This window comes from Taeniopygia guttata, chromosome Z (assembly GCF_048771995.1).
Source record: "Taeniopygia guttata chromosome Z, bTaeGut7.mat, whole genome shotgun sequence".
NCBI classification, from domain to species: domain Eukaryota; kingdom Metazoa; phylum Chordata; class Aves; order Passeriformes; family Estrildidae; genus Taeniopygia; species Taeniopygia guttata.
The window spans coordinates 60,794,921-60,812,929 of record NC_133063.1 but is presented as its reverse complement, the minus strand read 5'-3'; the positions used below and the strand labels follow the sequence as shown (position 1 = coordinate 60,812,929).

Below are 18,009 nucleotides of genomic sequence, written 5' to 3'. Positions count from 1 at the left end.
AAAAAGGGCAGTTTTCTGAGAAAGGGTATTGTCAGTGGTAGGACACTCCCATACACAACACAAACCCTTTAGCACAAGAGAAACTGTTGATTTATTCACCTCATTAAATATTACAGAATATTAAAAAATAGTCACCTTCCAAAGCACCTCAGAAAGCAGCTATACTGTAATAAAACTTCTATTAAACATAAGTAAAATCTAACAAAACTACACAGGAGTACTCCCACAGAGTCCACCGAATAAAACTCAATTTTCTGAGTACCCACTGAGGTACCAATTTAAATGTGCTGTGTTGATTCTTATACCTTTTATGACAATATAAAAAAATCATAAATACGTACCAATGATCTGTTGTACTTGCTGAAACTGTTTTCAAGTGCACTTCTTAAACCATCATTGCTGTCATGTAATTTTCTATTAGCTGATCTAACAAGGAAATACAGTTTAACTTGAAGAACTCAAGAAAACACAAAAAGCTATGTAATTACTCAAAAATAAAATTTTTTTAAATATTTCTAAAAAAGCCTTTTCTTTCTTTAGCTATACAGTAAAAAGTAACATGAAACTAGAAATACATTGACAGATACTCAAACAAATTTTCTGAAAAAAATCACTGTGAATTTTAGGCTTCAGTGGCAGGCCAAGAATCCCATTTTCACTTGTACAGCATGGTCTCTGGCCAGCTGAGTGGGAAAAAAGTTACTGTAGGAACAAAATGACTACTCTTTAAATATTGCTGAGGTGATTGTGAAGACAAATATAATTCATGTGCTTGAAATAAAGAATATGTTTAGGATGAGGATATTAATAAAGATATTTATAAAATCTATTAATTGTGACCCTTCTTGTGCACCTATTGTATAATAATGCACACTCTCAGTACTTTCCAGACAAGAAGACAGGGAGTTACTGGAGAACCAAAGCCAAAAGAAAAAGGAGTCAGGTAATAATTTTTATGATAGCATGGATAGACTCAAATTGCATTCAGCTTATTAGAAAGAAATGAAAGTTAGTGGGACTAAGGAAAGAAATGGAAAGAAACCAACTGAAGTGTTAGTGTGTCAGTACCACAGTGGAGTTAATACCACAATAACATTTGTGACAGTTGAGAACAATACCTTTTATGATAGTTTAGGCTGTTACAGTATTTTCACTTGGAACTTCTTCCCAAATGTCACCCCAATCTTTTGCACACAAAAACACTTATCCCAAATATGGCAGGACAAATTTTGATAATTAAAAACTGAATTTCTAAAAACTTACTGAAGTATTTCAATTTGTCTTTCCAGATTATCTCTGTCTTCAGTATACTCTCGGATAATTTCTAGATCCCTGGGGGAAAAAAATAAAATAAAAAAAAAAACCAAACCAAAAATAAACACCAAACTTAAATGAACTTATACTTAACATCATATTCTTACATTTTTGCCATATTGCCTTTGGCAGAGTTCACATTTATGCTGAAATATGATGAGAGCATTTTCCCACAAAGTGATTTCATTAATCTCTGCCATTATAACTCAACAAAGAATGTGAATAAAAAATGAAAGTTGTACAAAATAACCATAGGAACTGACTCCTTTTCCCTTGAAATATAATTTGTATTATCTGATGATAACCATACAGTGAAACTGCCTTTTTTTTCTCCTTTAAAAGAGTAACTAGAAGTAGCATTCATTACTTTAGAAAAACAAATGGTTAAGACAGACATGAAAGGCTTCCTAAACTATTCTCCCTAATATTCATACAGATCCTCATGTGAATGTAAGCCATGAAGAAAAAAAAATGCTTGGTGCTGTACTGTTGTTTTATTCCTAATAAAGTCCCACTAAAATCAATGGATATTGTTGCAAGATTGTGAGTTAACATCATAGCCAGAACTTGTTCTTTTAGCAACCTAACAAGAAAAGTGAACAGCATTGATGACATGGTATCAAATATGTCCCTACCCTTTAGAGCAAATTTAGAAAATAACAGTTGCCAGCTGCATACATAATAATTACATCAGAAAATAGATTTTGTTTTTTTCCCTTGAAAATATTATAATGTAGAAGAAGTAACTTACCTCTCAGTGTTCAAAGACTGATCTGCATACTCGCTTTTCAAGGTATCTAATTCACTCTGTAGAAAAGCTATATTTGTCTGTGCTTCTAAGAGATCTTTCTTAAGTCTCTGATTTTCCTTCAAAAAAGGAAGATATTAGATGTTAGCTGCCATAGTCACCTCCACAAAATGTTGATATATTATAACAGTAGAATAAAAATCATCAAAGTTACATAAAAATGAAGCACTCCAAGATTTGGCATAGAGAGGGAAAGAAAATTAAAGAAGGCTAAATCAACAGAGAAGTCAGTAAATTAACATGAGAGAAACTCTTAACTTTTATTTTTCCATTCAGTTACAAAAAAAATTGGACCCCATCTCCTCAGGCTTTTTTTCAACTTAACAGATCCACATACACTTACCCATGACTTTAAAAGTTTACTTTCTAGACTACCATTACTAAATGTAAAAAAAAAAAAAAAAAACGACAACAACAAAAACCAAAACCCAAATCCCCACAAGTATAAGAATCTGTATTGCAGACACTAAAACTGAGGCTAAATTAGTACGTTAATAATAATAATACTGTCTTACCAGCAACATATCATGTATTCTTTTTTTCAGTTCAACTACATCTTCCCTGTGGTTGACATACTTGGATTGTTCCTCCAGCTTGAAGTATTAAAAAACACACAATTAATGTATTTGATTGTTCTGATTAAAAAAAAAAGAACCTTATGGAAAACACAATAAATAGTCCTTAAAAGGCTTTACAGTTACTACAGTTTTTAAAACTTAAAGAGTTTTTACAAATGTACTAGCAGACAGAATTATTTCAAAAGTCACTGGCTTTCTAGAAAATTTATATGCATTTTGCACTCTTTAGGTATAAAATATTCATAACTAGTGACACAGAAGATAGCTGTTAAAATAGAAACAGTAACTCTAAAAAAATTATAAAAAAATATTACTACTTCAGGTATGTAACACTTGGACAAGAAGCCCTCATGTTTCTTGTAAGAAATTTCCATTTTTACAAATGTTCTTCTAAGTGCAATGAAATACAAAGCCCAAAAAATATATTCACTATGCTCGCTATAATTCTGGTAAAACTTACAGCAAAAACCAAGTTCAAAATTAAACCCATATTACAAAATATGATTCCTATCTGAGATTTCATTTTACTTTATTACTAGGTATCAAATTACAAGATCAGATTGTAGTTGAGTTCTAAAAGGCACTATACATAAAGTTGGGTACTAAATGGCATTATATGTAAATTACTATATCTGGGTTGCCAATTCCATCTTTATCTAAAAATTAGAAATACTTAGTGGCAATATATTGGACTATTTCTAATGGACCAAACACAAGACTAGGTAACTGCAATGTTAACAACATGATGGACCTAGAAAATTGTTAAGCTACAGAATTTAGGTAATAGTTGCTGCTCCCTTTCCTAAGTATTTCAACAAATTACACGGCACGAATACAAAAGCACAGAATGACAACACAACCTAAAAGTTATCTGCAGTTGCCATTTACTAATAAAAATTAATTTAGAAATCTACAATTATGATTATCTATCTTGAGGGAGGCATTTCATAAGGTCAAAATCTCTTAGAACACTTTAAAAATCTCACTAGACTTCAACTCACTTACCTTTTTAAGTCTTTTTATTGTCACCTGAAGATCCCCAACTTCAGTGTCATACTGGCGCTTCAGCTCATTTAGTGCTTCTTCAGCTTTTTGCTTCTCCTGCAATATTTTCAGTCTCATTAGAAGTTGAGACAGGTTTCAAATGTTTATCAAAAAATTCATTCATCAGTTTGGAAAGCACATACTTTTTACTCTGACAAATGTGTCCTTCCATGCTGTTCCTTCCTTAAGATCTATAGGTTCTGCTTCTATAATTATAGTCCACTTGTAAAACACTCACAGAAATAAAATAGTGGCATGAAAGCAAAGATAGGGGTCCATTCAGTATTTTTCTTACATGATTCCTGTGCTTAACATTCTCAATGCCACTTACTGTTTTACTTCTGTTCTTCTTAATTTTTTTTCTTGCAAGTGTTAGAACATTACAGGCCCATGTCAGTAAAACGCAAGCAGACAACAACATCTCTAGTTTTAGATAAATTGTACCATCCCAGGAACTGAGACAAGGGTGTGGTTTTACTGCTTTCTATTCAATACCACCCACATTACCATGATGGTCTCAGCAGATGGAAATGGAAGCAGTGCCATCTTTCACCAGAGCACATGGCAGGGTATGTGCCTGTATTTAGAGACTGCGCCAAGTACTGCCCACGGAGATGTTCAGGGGTGAATGCCCTTTTGTGGGTCAAACACCCTCTGTCCCTTGTATATCCTACATTATTAATATTGCTGTGATTACTGCAGCCTTCCAGTAAACTGTAATTCTAGTTTGATTTCACTAAGTTTCCTCTATTACTGGAAGGAGCAGAGGGGGTAAAAGGTGACAACAGGAGCGGGTTTAACTTTCTCACTGTGTTTGAAACCAGCATAAGTGCTCAGTCTACATACCAATACCTGTATATGGTACTCAGTCTGAGTATCAAACCAATTTGTGCATCAATCACAATGAGAAGAATAGTGTGTGTGGTGTGCTATTGACCGGTGTGTTTCACTCACTCCAGTTGCTCCCCAGGGACTCCAGTTGCACCACACAAGAAGTCGGAATGCAGAAGTGGAGCCAATGAGACAGGTTGAGTTTTCACATGAAAAAGGCAGGCATGGATTTTGCTTTGAATTCAGAATTAGAATTTCCCGTAGGTGACATTGAAATTTATGTGTTAAAACGATAATCAAAGTAATCAATTCAAGTTGGATTCCCCTACTCTTGCCAACTACATAGACTCATGAGTATTGTTGGGTAACTGTTTGCTTCCCTTGAAGAAACAAAATACAGGATAGGCTCATGCAGAAGCGGGTGTCCCGGTGGCATGAGTGAGATCACTCTGACAAACAATAGCCTTGATTACAGACATTAAGATTAATGGCTTAGTACATTCCCACAAAGTAAATAACTTAACGTTTACTCTCAGGGCGTTTTAATAGGTGCAGTTTGTGGAGCTAGGAGCTACAAGGAACACTGGAGTGAAAATGAAAAAAGCTTTGTGAGAAACAAGTAAACAGACCATTTTTTATACCTATGGCTAGATGCAAAGAGTGATTGAGAATACAGACTAGATGTAGACAATACACAGAAGATTGACTTCTGCATAATGCCAGTACATAACTGTAGATGTTCTGAGTAAGCAAACAAACACATCCCAGTCATCTTTTTAAAAGAGTGCAAGAGGGTATTCTGTGGTTTTATTCAGTGATGTATCACTTTTTGAGGACAATAATTTTTCAGAGAAAATGTGTTTGTTTTCTAAACATTAACAACCTAGCTTCTCTGGAAATGAAAGTTTATCTCTACTACGAGCTGCATTACCACTAGTTAAACATGTTAAACCACACTTTTCTTTGGAGGTGTGATATCTTTAAGATTTTTATGCCATTATATTTTGTTTTTAGGAACACTTTTATGGTGTGGTAAGACTGCTTTCTCCTGTATAGGAAAAAACGCTATTTGAAGTAAATCTATCAGAATACCATTTACCTTCAGATATCAATTAGTGTGAACTACTTAACATCAGCAAGCTGGCAGACAGCACTTTGTTCCTTCTGATTCTGCAAGTACCCTGGTGAAAGAACCCCTAGCAAATTATATATAGAAGTTCAGGATACCATGTGTCCAACCAAGCAATAATTGTGCCCATAGTATATGTTTTAGTTAATGCATTTCTTATGCCCTCATTAGAATACTTTCACAAACTCTTATGCCCATATAAAGTTTGGCTTATCTTAAATGAACATAGTAACAATTCAAAATGAAAGAGGGAGCTGGTCTTGCTCCTTTGAATTATGCAGTCACATGTGGCTCTAATATACCTCTCCCTGGGTAAGAAAAGAGGATTTTTACTCCTTTTCATATAGACCACAAGCATGTTGAAACAACAGCTAAAACTGAGCAGATCAAAACAGAATTTCCCATTATGTTTGAGGGCCCCAGAGGCCCTCACATATTGCTATCACAGTTACCCTCTCTTAAGTCTCTAAAATGTAGTTGCAGGAGAATGGAGGAAAGAAAGATCATTACTCTAGGCAGATATGCAAAGCAGGACCAAATAATTAAAGCATTAAATTCTACATAAATTATTTTACTAGGAGAACTAGATTGCATTCTTTAGTGCTGAAATATCATTTTCTCCAGTCTGTTTCCAATATTGGTCTCCGAAAGTAACTCCTCTTGGCCAGTATGTTCCCACAAAAGGGAAAGACTTTTTTTGCTTGGTTTATTATACCTAAGCAGATACTCTCTTTAGGAAAGCATTAAAATCATTCATTTTTCATCTCATATATAGCGTTTTTTCCATCCAGGCCCTGCCTACAGCAGTTTTGAGTCAGTATCAAATCCAGCCATATGAGCCACATTCCATATTCCATCAGGATCAAAATCACACATGGCCATCAATACTGCTTAAGATCACTGAGAGTTCAGTAATCATGAAATACTGTAAATATAAAATACTCACTTCCTTTTTAACTTTATGCTCTGCAGCCTGTATCCGTAGCTCCATCTCTTCCTCTAACTCACTGAGTTGAATCGCTGCTTTGTCCTGAGCTCTAAAATTTAGAAGAAAATATTTGCTTAGGAATTGGCCTCCAGCTTGAAAGAAACACTGTGTGAAACACATCTGCCTACCACAACTGAAACAAATTAGACAGAAAGACAGAGAACAGTTTAACATTGCCCAGACCTTGAAACTGGTGCAGCTGGGAACCTAAATCCCAAATTATTTTGAAGATACTGGCAAATTAGATTTTAATAATAGCTGCAAGCTGATGATTAGCATGAGATACATCTGCATTTTTAAAATTAAGTTACAAAGATAAAAGGTGCCTCTCGTTATCGTATGAAGAGACTTCAAAAGCAACTTGCATCACCCACACATGCAAGATATCTGTTCTGAGCTAATCTGTTTGGTTTTGTCAGTTATGATGTGAGACTGACAGTGTGAAGTAGTTAAAACAGGTAAATACAGTCCTTGAAGCTCACGAAGCAAAAATATTATCTCTCAAATGAAAGTACAGCAGACACGTATGATAAAATTCAAAGTTGCAGCCAAGGAAGAGGAGTCAAAATGCTTTAAGGCATTTAACTAACAACAGAGTCTGCAAAAATTTGGTCCAGAATTTATCATATAAACAGGTAATCATTTGCAGGTTGCTATATGTGCTTACACACAAGGGCCTGCACACAAACTAACTTCAAAACTCAGTTTACATAAATACTTTGCATGGCATGTTTTGGCATTAATTCTCAGTAGTCTAATCCAAAGAAGCATGAGAAGAGAAATAAAAAAGAAACTGCAGAACTGAACTAGAAACAAAATTCACTATACCTTTTTACCGCTATGGCCAGAGTTTCCATCTCTGTGCTTTGAAGTTTGATCTCTTGGATGAAGTTCTTAATGACATGCTCATATGGCTGGATTAATCTTGGTTCTGCTATGTGTATATTCTGATACAAAACACTGACCTGCTCTTGTCTGAAAAAGAGAGATATGCACATTTTAATGCACTTACTTGGAACAATGTTCTATTGTAGTTTTGAAAAACTTACTACAAATTAAGATATTCTGCTCTTTGACTATTTCAAAAATTTAGCAAGCTAGATATAGGCTTTCAACACTCAGTACAGTATGTCTAAATTCTTGAAGAGAATGCCACTGGAGTAACCCACAATATATATCAGGTTTCTTGATTGTTCTAATGTTAATCATAATCTGTGAAGAAACCTAAGCTTTCAGGAGGTGGCATAAGAATTGAAAATGGGTATGAATGCCAACTACCTAAGTTAAAAGAGGAAGGAGATAGAGAGAGGTGGGCTGTAGGCAAAATAAGAATACAGCTTTTCAGTTCCACACAAATTATTCTGGTCTATACCGAATCAAATTTGTCATTGTAAGAAGTTAATTCTGTATATGACTGTGAAATTCTGTATATGTCAAGTGAAAAATGAGATAGATATCTCATAAAGAAGAAAAAAAAACATTCCTGTATGAATTTTAGTTGTTAAAAGCTCTCCTGAAATTCATAGTGAAAAGTTGCCTCAATGCAGGAATAGTATATTCTGATTTCTATTTAATCTGGATTAATTTACATAGATTGCATACTGTTCTAATTGTCAGAGCAATGAACCTTTACAAGATAAAAAAATAGCCTAAGAGCAAAACCACTATTACAAAGTCTACTACATAAAAAGCACTGATTTCTGTTCATGCTACTGGTATGTCATGCAAACCTTTGTTTCACCTGCTAGGTTTCCAATTCCTGGATTACATTAGGCAACATACCAGAAAATATTCTGTAACAGAATCTAGCTGTCCTAAGGAAAACTGAATGTGATTGACATAGACTATATACTAGAACATGAACAGTATTCAACAATTTAAAAACCAAATGGAAAAAAGGAACAGAGAAGATGAAGTCCAGAAACGTGGAAAAAACAGGCCAGTAATGAGGAAATGCAAATTGTCAGAAGCAGAAATACAACCAGAAACAATGTTTTGCAAGTTCAAGCCTAACACCATATTAACATCACAAATACATGCCCTCTTTTTGTTGCTAACAAAAGCTTGAACCCTGATTAAACAATCCTCCTTGTCAGACAGCTGAAGTTTTCCTATCTTCAGTGAAGGTAGTGCTATTTAATACATTCACCATAAACATTATACCAACAATTCTGCAATTCAACAAGTGTATATTCTCTTAATTTTTTTCTCACTTCAAGCAATTCTACAGCTTTGATTATCAATGCTGCAGGACTCTGCTTCGTTTATGTGCTTTCTCCACTGAAGGTCGAACTTTATTAAAACAGTACCACAACTGTTACTATAGCTCAATTCCCTTTTTAACAATTTAACAACTTCAGGATACTGTAAAACTTGTTTCCAGCTGAAATGTTGACATTCATTTTGAGCTAGAGAAACATAAAACCAGCACAAAGAGATAAAGATTTCCTGATGCCTGAGAAATTTCTATGTACATACATGTTTTTGTGTTGCAAGGTATTTCCTTTACAAAGATTAATCCTGTATTACCTGTATTTAGTAAGTAAAAAAATCTTCCAATGTATGCACACAATTTCTGCACAAAATGTATTCTAAAGAGAGTAATGTTGAAGTTCACAAACAGTAGCAATAATGAACAGATTTATCTGATCATCAGGTGCTACAAACTTGTATAAATAATGCAACATTAAAGAACTCCTCAAATGTATATTTATTCAATTAATGATTTGCATTTTAAAAACTGTTATAAGGACATTTCCAGAATCCACCTGGAGGCCTGTAGTCAGTGGCATTCTCTGGGATCAGTACTGGAACCAGTCTTGTTCAACTTGTTTATCAATGACCCAGATGAAGGGATAGGATGTCCCCTCAGCAAGTTTGCTGGTGGCACTAAACTGAAGGAGTGGCTGACCCACCTGAAGGCTCTCCTGCCATTCTGTGGGACCTTGATAGGCTGGAGAGTTGGGCAGAGGGAAACTTAAAGAGCTCAGCAAGGGCAGGTGCCAGGTCCTGCAGCTGGGCAGGAACAGCCTCAAGTGCCAGCACAGGCCAGGGATTGTTCCTACAGAGCAGCTCTGTGGAAAAGGACCTGGGAATCTTGGTGGATCACAAGCTGTCCAAGAGCTGGCAGTGTGCCTGTGCCAGGAGGGCCAAGGGTATGCTGGGGTGCATCAGGAAGAGCATGGCCAGAAGGTCGAGGGAGTTGTGCCTCTACTTGGCCCTGGTGAGGCTGCAGCTGGAGCGCTGTGTCCAGTTCTGCCCCTCAGTAAAAGAGAGACAGGGAGCTTCTGGAGAGGGTCCAGCAGAGGATCACAAAGATAATTTGGAGTCTGGAGCATCCCTCTTATGAGGACAGACTGCCAGAACTGAGCCTGTTTAGTCTGGAGAAGACTGAGTGGGGATCTCATTAACACATATAAATATCTGAGAGGTGGGTGCCAAGAGGATGGTGCCAGATTCTTTTCAGTGATGCCCATCAACAGGCTAAGAGCAGTGGCCCTAAACTAAACTAAACTAAAACAGAGGAAGTTTCACCTCAACATGAGGAAAAGTCTCTTTGACATTGAGACTGGCAGAGCACTGGAAGAAGCTGCCCAAAGATACTCTCCCTCTCTGGAGACATTCACAACACACCTGGCAAGATCCCTGTGTAACTTGCTCTTAGCTGACCCTGCTTTGGCAGGGAGGTTGGACTGGAAGATCTCCAAAGGCTCCTTCCAATTCTTTTCAAAGTATATGCAAACCTGAGATCAGTTACTTGGTGATAATAACGCCAGGTTGTGGGTCCAGTACCTGTATGGGCCATTCATTTTAGAGTTGGCCTTCATGATCCTTGTTGGTATCCACCAACTCAGAATATTCTGTGATCTGGAACTACACATGCCTGAATTGAAGATAGAAACCAGTAGGTCTGTGATGCTGACCCTCTGCCACACAGCTAAGTCTGCTTTAAGATGCAGTAGTCAGAAACCCAGAGTAGTTACTGTGAGGTTTTAGTCTCCCTCTGGGATTAAAAAAAATATATATATTTCATATCCCTTTTTAGCCCAATGACCAGAGACCACACAGATGGATTCAAAACATTTCAGTAACATATTTTTAGGAAGCAGTACTTAGGTTAGGAAGTCAACCTATATCCATACAACCCAACCATGCAGGAGTCTGGAAAGGGCCTGGAAAGATCACAGCTGGTCACTGAAACTCTCGATTGATACTTATATGAGTGCTTCTACAGCAATGATAGAGGATGTCTTAATTAAAAAGTAGGCTCACAACTACCACATCAACTGAAAAAAAATCACAAAACACCACCAAACACAACAACAACAAAACAGATGAGAAATCAAAGACATGCAACAAAATTAGCAGGATTACTTTATCACCTATGATTTCAGGAAGACATAATACACTTACATGAATTGGAAGGATTGTCAGTGATGTAGTCACTCAAAGTATCCATGAAACCATGATGAAGGCAGGCAACAATTATATGGACTCTATATCAACATGCAGCAAGTATTTGCAGATTATTTGCTCCAAATTGCCATTTTTATATTTTTAATCATTTCTCTGTTTTCACATGCTTTGGTGAATATCAGTAACACTGCTGCAGCAGGACAGATTAGCTGCAATGAATATTGCCCAATTTGTTTGTCGCCACTTCTTCTTGAATATATGCTATTTCTTTCTGCAAATTCATTAGTTATTCAAAATTAATTATCAAAGAAGATTTTACAAATGTATTTCACCAAGGTGACTTGAACTCTGAATAGTCTGTCCTTTTGCTAGACAAAATGCTTCAGCAAAATTAATCTCAAATGCTTGGACTTGCTCTTTAAAACTGGCTTTCCTTGAAATTCTAAATTCATTTTTCAGTGTATTTATCTGCAAACCTCTAAGTTCCACACTAACACAGTTGTTTAGTGTGAAACTTAAAGGTATTCACAAATACTAATGCATAGAAAAAACATTTTTTAATATATGGCATGAAAGTTTGTCACTTTGTTCATCTGGCACTATGGTTATACTACTCATCATGCATGCATTTATTTCTGTTGCTTCTGCAAAAAGCAGACACGAAACTAATAATCCACAAAAAGTACAGCATTGTGGCCAAGGACTACTTTGGCTTTACCTTACCTCATCTCAAAGGTTTTATAGCATAAACCATCTGTAAAATTAGTACTTAGTAAGAGTAATTGGTCAATATTTGCACAGCTTCACATGAGTTAACTTCAGCAAAGTTACAGTATTCACATGATTTCAGAGAGTTCCTGTGAGACTGCATAAAGAAAATAAAACTGCTCTGATTATAATGCTATTTCTAATATGGCAAGTTTAAAATACCATGGTGGAATAGAAGAGGAGAAGAAGGGAGGCAGGGAGAGGACCCACACCAAAAAAACCCACAAACATTGATTTTGGGCATATCAGATATTTAGATTATGTTGTGTTATAATTTCCTTTAATCCACACAGCTATATTAACCCTTATCAATTCATAGTATTATTTCTGGTTTGCTGATTAGACAGTGACCATTTGCCTAATAATCCACACTCTGAATACTGTTCAGAGAAAGATGATGGAATTTTTCAACTAATAACAACTCCAGAGTTGCTCAGTATCTTACATGTGCTCCCTGTGTAGTCATCCAGTCTGACCCTAAGGGCAGTATTTGGTTTTACAACACTATTTTAATGATCCCTTTCCACTGTAGGTCAGCTGGTAAAATTGGTCTGATCACTTGTAGAAGTTCTGTTCTGGTATGGACATGAAGAGATGAAGCATAAGGTAGTCTGAGCTGGGTGGTTAGAACAAAACAAAGCACTATGCATCTGATAACTGTCCTTACACTGGAGACCAACAGCCTATGTGTGTGCCTCCAAGAGATAAAGAAGTACTTTTTTCTGAAAAGCAAACACACTGGACATGCTGACTGGTAAGTCTAGATTGAGTGCCTGAACGAAAAATAGATTACACAGAATTTTAACATGGTGTAAAATTCAAAATATTTGTGAACTTGAAGCACTATGGGTTTTTTAATACTACCTTTTCTTTTTCTGTATCTGCCCCTTCAGAAACAGGGTTCATTTAGGCTGCATTAAAAGAAGATGTTCAACTCAGTAACCCCCAGATGAGACAGCCCAGCCAAGGTCTGATTCCCAGAGGAAAGATTTTTAATGTTTCCAAAGCATGAATGCTGTTCCCTTAGAGGTGTGATTTAGAGCCAGTGGAGCAGCAGTGGAAAAGTCTGTGGGACAGTCAGGGAAAGATTAAGTGTGGAAAAGGAGAACACCTCAAAGACATTATGGCAAATGATCACATGATGATACTAGGAAAATAATCCAGGAAAACAAATGCTACAGTGCTTAAATTAGTTGGGACAGATGCTGTTTTGATTAAAGCAAAAATCAGAAGAGCAGTAAAACTTAAGGTAGCTCAGAAAGTCTTCTAGCCCACAGAAAGGCATTCACCACATTTTCAGCAGAAGAGATCTCCCCTCCAGCACTGCGGCAACAAAAAAGGATGCAGCATTTGGTTTTCCTGAGGATTTTCCTTTAACCCCTCTCCAGGGAACATGCTTCAGCTTCCAAGGAAACCTCTCCAGTTCTGACATCATGGTTCGTCATCTCATGACAGTAAACACAAATTGCTGACAAAAGTTAATACCGCGCTCTATATTGACTTCGGCAAAAATTTATGACAGCAAGACCAAGACACATTTTGGATGGGTTTTTTAATGCAGCAGAGCTTCTCTTCTTTGCTGTAGTACAGCAGTACATCCTATGAGCCTCACCTGTTTTCACACTTTAAGTAGCTCACGTTAAGAACAGCATGCTTTTCTCATTTTATCACATCCCCCAGATCCACATTTTCTATACAACTCCAGATGACAGGACTGGGGGCACACTGTTACATAATCACATTAAGAGACTTTGGAATTGTATGAGGCATAAAATCTCACAATCAGGCAGCACTGAAATCTGAGTCTGATGAATAGTCAGCTTGGCTGAAAGTACAAGGCACAAAAATAAAACAGACCCAAAGACTGAAAAGCAAAGCAATTGAGTATGAGGCCTCTCAGTGGCAGCAGATTTAACTAAAAATAAGGATATAAACTTTCTACTTCAGATTAATCCACCCATTCATGCTCCAATTAATTTAGTTCATTTTCCAATAAAATTATCCAATTTGCCAAATATTGCACAAAAGTTGCCTGGCAGGGCTTTGACAGTCCCAAGCCTTTGTTCTTCCTGACTGAAATCTTTGACATTGAAATTTAAAAATCTGTTTTCTAGGAAGTTTTTTTGCCTATAATTTATATAGTGAGAAATGCCATAGCATTCTTAAGTACAGGATTTTTCTTATAGTGTCAGAGGATGTTAGATTATTCCTTACTCAAGTTGAGGAATAGAAAAGGATTGCCATTAGACATGATTGACATTCCCACGCACTTAAAGGAAAACATCATTCTATTAGGAGCATGGATGGAACCTTTTAGTCTTACCACTGAGGTTGGCTACAAGAAAGAATGCAACATCCAGTTACACCATCAAGGGCTAAACACTTCCAGTGTGGCAGTGCATTGAAGCACTCACTGTCTGGAGCACCAAAAAAGTACATTTCTTTTTTGTCCACTACTGTACCATTGCAAATACTTCCTAGAAGAATAAACTAACGAACACGGCTGACTTCTCAATAAAACAGATCTCCAGCTGGCAATTCACTATAAATACATATAAACTAAAGGCACTGCATGATTCTATGTTTAATTACTCACTATTCCTGATTAAATGTAACAATGCAGAAGGGTAAATGCATTTCAAATGAAATTAAAAACAAACAAATCAAAACAGCAACAACAAGAAACAAAAACAACAATCAACCCTCTGTACAATTCCACTAAAGTCTGACTTCACATATTAGGTTATCAGCCTGGAAAGACCTTCCACCATTTTTTTTCCTAGAGGCAAATTGCCTACTAAGCACAAGTAAAGGCTAAGGCAAACAATGCTTCGACTCACAGTACCTTACCAAGAAATCTAACTTAATTTAGTCAAAAAAAAAAAAATCTGTTCAAGTGAGGAGGAAAGGAGAAGACTGTAAAGAAACCCTTTAATGTGACTCTGCCTGTTTAATTGCAAACAGTAAAACCACAACTTCAGCACAGACTTAAATCTTTTGAAGTATAATCTAAAAGAATTGTGCAACTGATACACCAAACAGCAGAGGTATGATCCATCCTATAATAAAATTACCTCTTGCAGAAAAAGTAATTAAATTCAAAATACAATTCAAAATTGTAATATATGCTAATTTTAGTATCTGCTGGTAAATAATTTTGCATTAAATGGCTGCTACTACACTGAGGACTAGGGCAAGGTATAGACCTGTTACTGGGTTTCACACCTCATTATGGAGGGTATCTATGCTTTTTAAAAGTTCAGTCACAGAAACTGAACTTTCAGTTTCTGAAACCACTTGTATCGTGGAACTTTTCCCTTTGATTTCCATGGGTATTCACTCAAGCTGAGGAGTGATAGAGACCACAGGTGTTTACTGTGGCATTTTCTCCTGACTTCAACCCTTATCTCACTACTTCCATTTGCTATGCCTTGTTTCTCTCTGTGTAAACCCCAATAGCATCAAAGCACATGTGCCAGTGTCTTGCTAGTCTGTTGCCACAAGGCAGAGCATTCTGAGGAACTGAACCCCAAAATGACCAAGATAAAAACTACACAACTGAGATTAAAAACCATGGACTACCAGCTGCACTCATCTGGCTTTGAGAAGTTTCTCCTTTGTAATTACTTTTCTCACAGATGTCGATGTCACAAGTATATGAAATCCCAGCACAAGGATGCCAACTCTTTCACAGCATGATGCAGGTGTGTCCCAAGCCAGTTCTAGTTTTCAAAGTACTGCCTTTTCCTGAATAAAAACTTGAAGTGATAAACAACTAAAACAAATAATTTAAATAAAAAAGATAAATCTCTTTTTTGAAGTCCAGCTTGTACTTTGTTATATTTTTCTGCTTAAGATTCCTAAAAGAATTTCAATTTATTCATTACTCATGTAAGTGGTCCTAATGATTTTAGTGGGACTACTCACATGGGAAAAAAACCTTACAGATATGTTTCAACAAAAAAAAAAGACATGAGCTACAAATGGAAAAAAAAAAAAGTTGAGCTGTCAAACAGACCTGGTTCTAGCACTTCAGGATGGGAGAGAGAAAAAACAGAGGGCACACTGTTTTTCAGCTGACACTGACACACGTTTAATGAATACAGTCAACTGTGAAGGATGTCCAAATCTGAAACTGAATAAGAAACATTTACATCAAATTACTGCCTATCTGATACTATTTAAGCATCAAAACTTAGCTGGTTTTGGTTTTTATGTAAAAGAACCATAACACAAATTACATGTCATGATGAATTTAGCAAAACTACCAGATGTACCTGCATAGTGCAGCCAGTTAAAGCTGTTCTCCTTCCTATTATCCTTTTAGACAATCAGACTATACTGCAAGTACTGCTGCAAACAGTAACCAAGATACTGAAACAGAACTATTACCAAGATGAGACAGATGCTTTCACAAGTTACTAGTGTTCATGAGTCAGATTTTTTTTTCAGCTCCTATTGAGTTTCTGACTTCAGGTTATTAACTGTGTCAGCAAGCTTTCAGACAGTCTTTAGAAAGCAAGTGTCTAACAGAGAAAGCACCATGAACAAATTAAGACCTGTACAAAATTACTGATCTGTCTGAAATGGGGCAGTCCAAAAAGACTAAAGAGTAGACCAGAAAGAAAAGAAAATTTACTCCAGATGTACACATGAGTAGTAGGTTAAGTAACTGAAAAATTCTCTGAATAAACTTTTTGCCTTCTAACCAAAAATATTTTTAATGTGGGTGGAACCAAATTGGTATAGGTTGGAATTTAAGGAGTATTACATAGAAAAAACACAGAGACAGATTCATGTGCATGACTTTTTTAAACTTTCTTGACTAGCTGCCAAGTCCGGAAACTCCAATTACTTGTTTCCCACCATAAATTACAATTTTAAAATTAAGGAGAATCACTCTGTACTTTCTATGGCCAACATTTTCATATTAATTTTGAGCACCTCAGCTTTCAGGCAGATTCCTGAGAGTGACCAAAATTCATCTCTGTACACGGGAACCAGTCCCGTACTAAACTGATTTAATCTCCAACAAAGCTACCATCAGTTGTCTTCACTTCACTGAGACCGAGGACAAAAACTCTCACAAATCTCAGCGAGCTCATCAGACCGAGAGCTATATTTACCAACACCGTTAATGTGGAGGCAACGATGTTGCTGGTCAGCCTTTACCAGGAAAAGACTGACTGGGCAGGAAGAAAAATGGTGGGGGCTGGTCGGAGAACAGCGCGAGGGAAAAGTTCCTGCGGAGCCGGCAGAACTTTACATCTCCTGCGTTCTAGCAGCCAGACTTTCCCACGTGGGTCGCTGGCGTAACAAAACAGAAGAAGCCAGGAGTGGCTGCAGGCTGGATAACAGCGCTGGAAACCACCCCAGCCGGGAAGCAGGTGTGCGGAGGGCTCTCTACACCTGCAGGCACAGGGGCCGAGGGGTCAGGCTACTCGGCCGCTCCCCAGCTGGGATTGCATCAGCGCCGGCGGCGGCTCCGCCAGGAGGGCCGCTCCCGCCGGGGCTCGGCAGCGGCGGGGCCGGGGCGCCCACGGCTCCGACAGCTCCAGCCCAGCGTCGGGGTGGGACGGAGTGGGCGGCTCCGGACCTTACCTGGGGATGTACCTCGCCTCGTCCCCGAGCCGCACCTCGAAGTCCCTCCAGGGTTGTTCCAGCCCCGCGGCGACCCAAACCGCTGACGCCTCTTCCTCCTCCATGCCCTCGCCGCTCGGCTCGCTGCCAGCGGGCTGCGGCCGCGTGGCGCCGCGGAAGCCGCGGGCGAACTCCGGGAAGGTGATGGCCCCGTCGCGGTCGCTGTCGAGGCGCTGGAAGATGGCCTCGGCCTCGGCCGGCTGCACCCGCAGCTCGGCGCAGAGAGCAGCGAAGTCCTCCCGCTCGATGCGGCCCGAGCCGCGGGCGTCGCACGCCAGGAAGAGGGCGCGCAAGCGGGACAGCTCGTCCCCCGCCGCCTCGGGATCCATCGGCCAGCGCCGGGGCCGCGGAGATCGGCCCGCGGGGAGAACGCGCTGGGATCGGGCGGGCGGCTGCCCTACCTGCGGCTCAGCGGGGCGGGCCGGGTCCTGCTCCGCCCTGCGCCCCGCGGGGCCGGGCACGGCCGGGAGGCGGAACGCAGGTGGCGGCTCCT

General features: G+C 38.3%; 1 protein-coding gene across 1 annotated transcript in view; it reads right to left on the bottom strand.

Moving 5' to 3' along the window:
• The window catches only part of RASEF (RAS and EF-hand domain containing), a 33,607-nt gene extending 15,638 nt beyond the window's left edge, over window positions 1-17,969 (bottom strand). The window contains exons 1-8 of the mRNA XM_030258344.4: window positions 17,478-17,969; window positions 7,521-7,667; window positions 6,651-6,741; window positions 3,706-3,801; window positions 2,638-2,715; window positions 2,066-2,181; window positions 1,264-1,332; window positions 342-426 (exon numbers count right to left, since the gene is read on the bottom strand). Coding sequence (XP_030114204.4) covers window positions 342-426; window positions 1,264-1,332; window positions 2,066-2,181; window positions 2,638-2,715; window positions 3,706-3,801; window positions 6,651-6,741; window positions 7,521-7,667; window positions 17,478-17,845 — 1,050 coding nt within the window. The 5' untranslated portion in view covers window positions 17,846-17,969. The remainder of the gene's footprint in view (window positions 1-341; window positions 427-1,263; window positions 1,333-2,065; window positions 2,182-2,637; window positions 2,716-3,705; window positions 3,802-6,650; window positions 6,742-7,520; window positions 7,668-17,477) is intronic.
• Window positions 17,970-18,009: the final 40 nt, after the last annotated feature.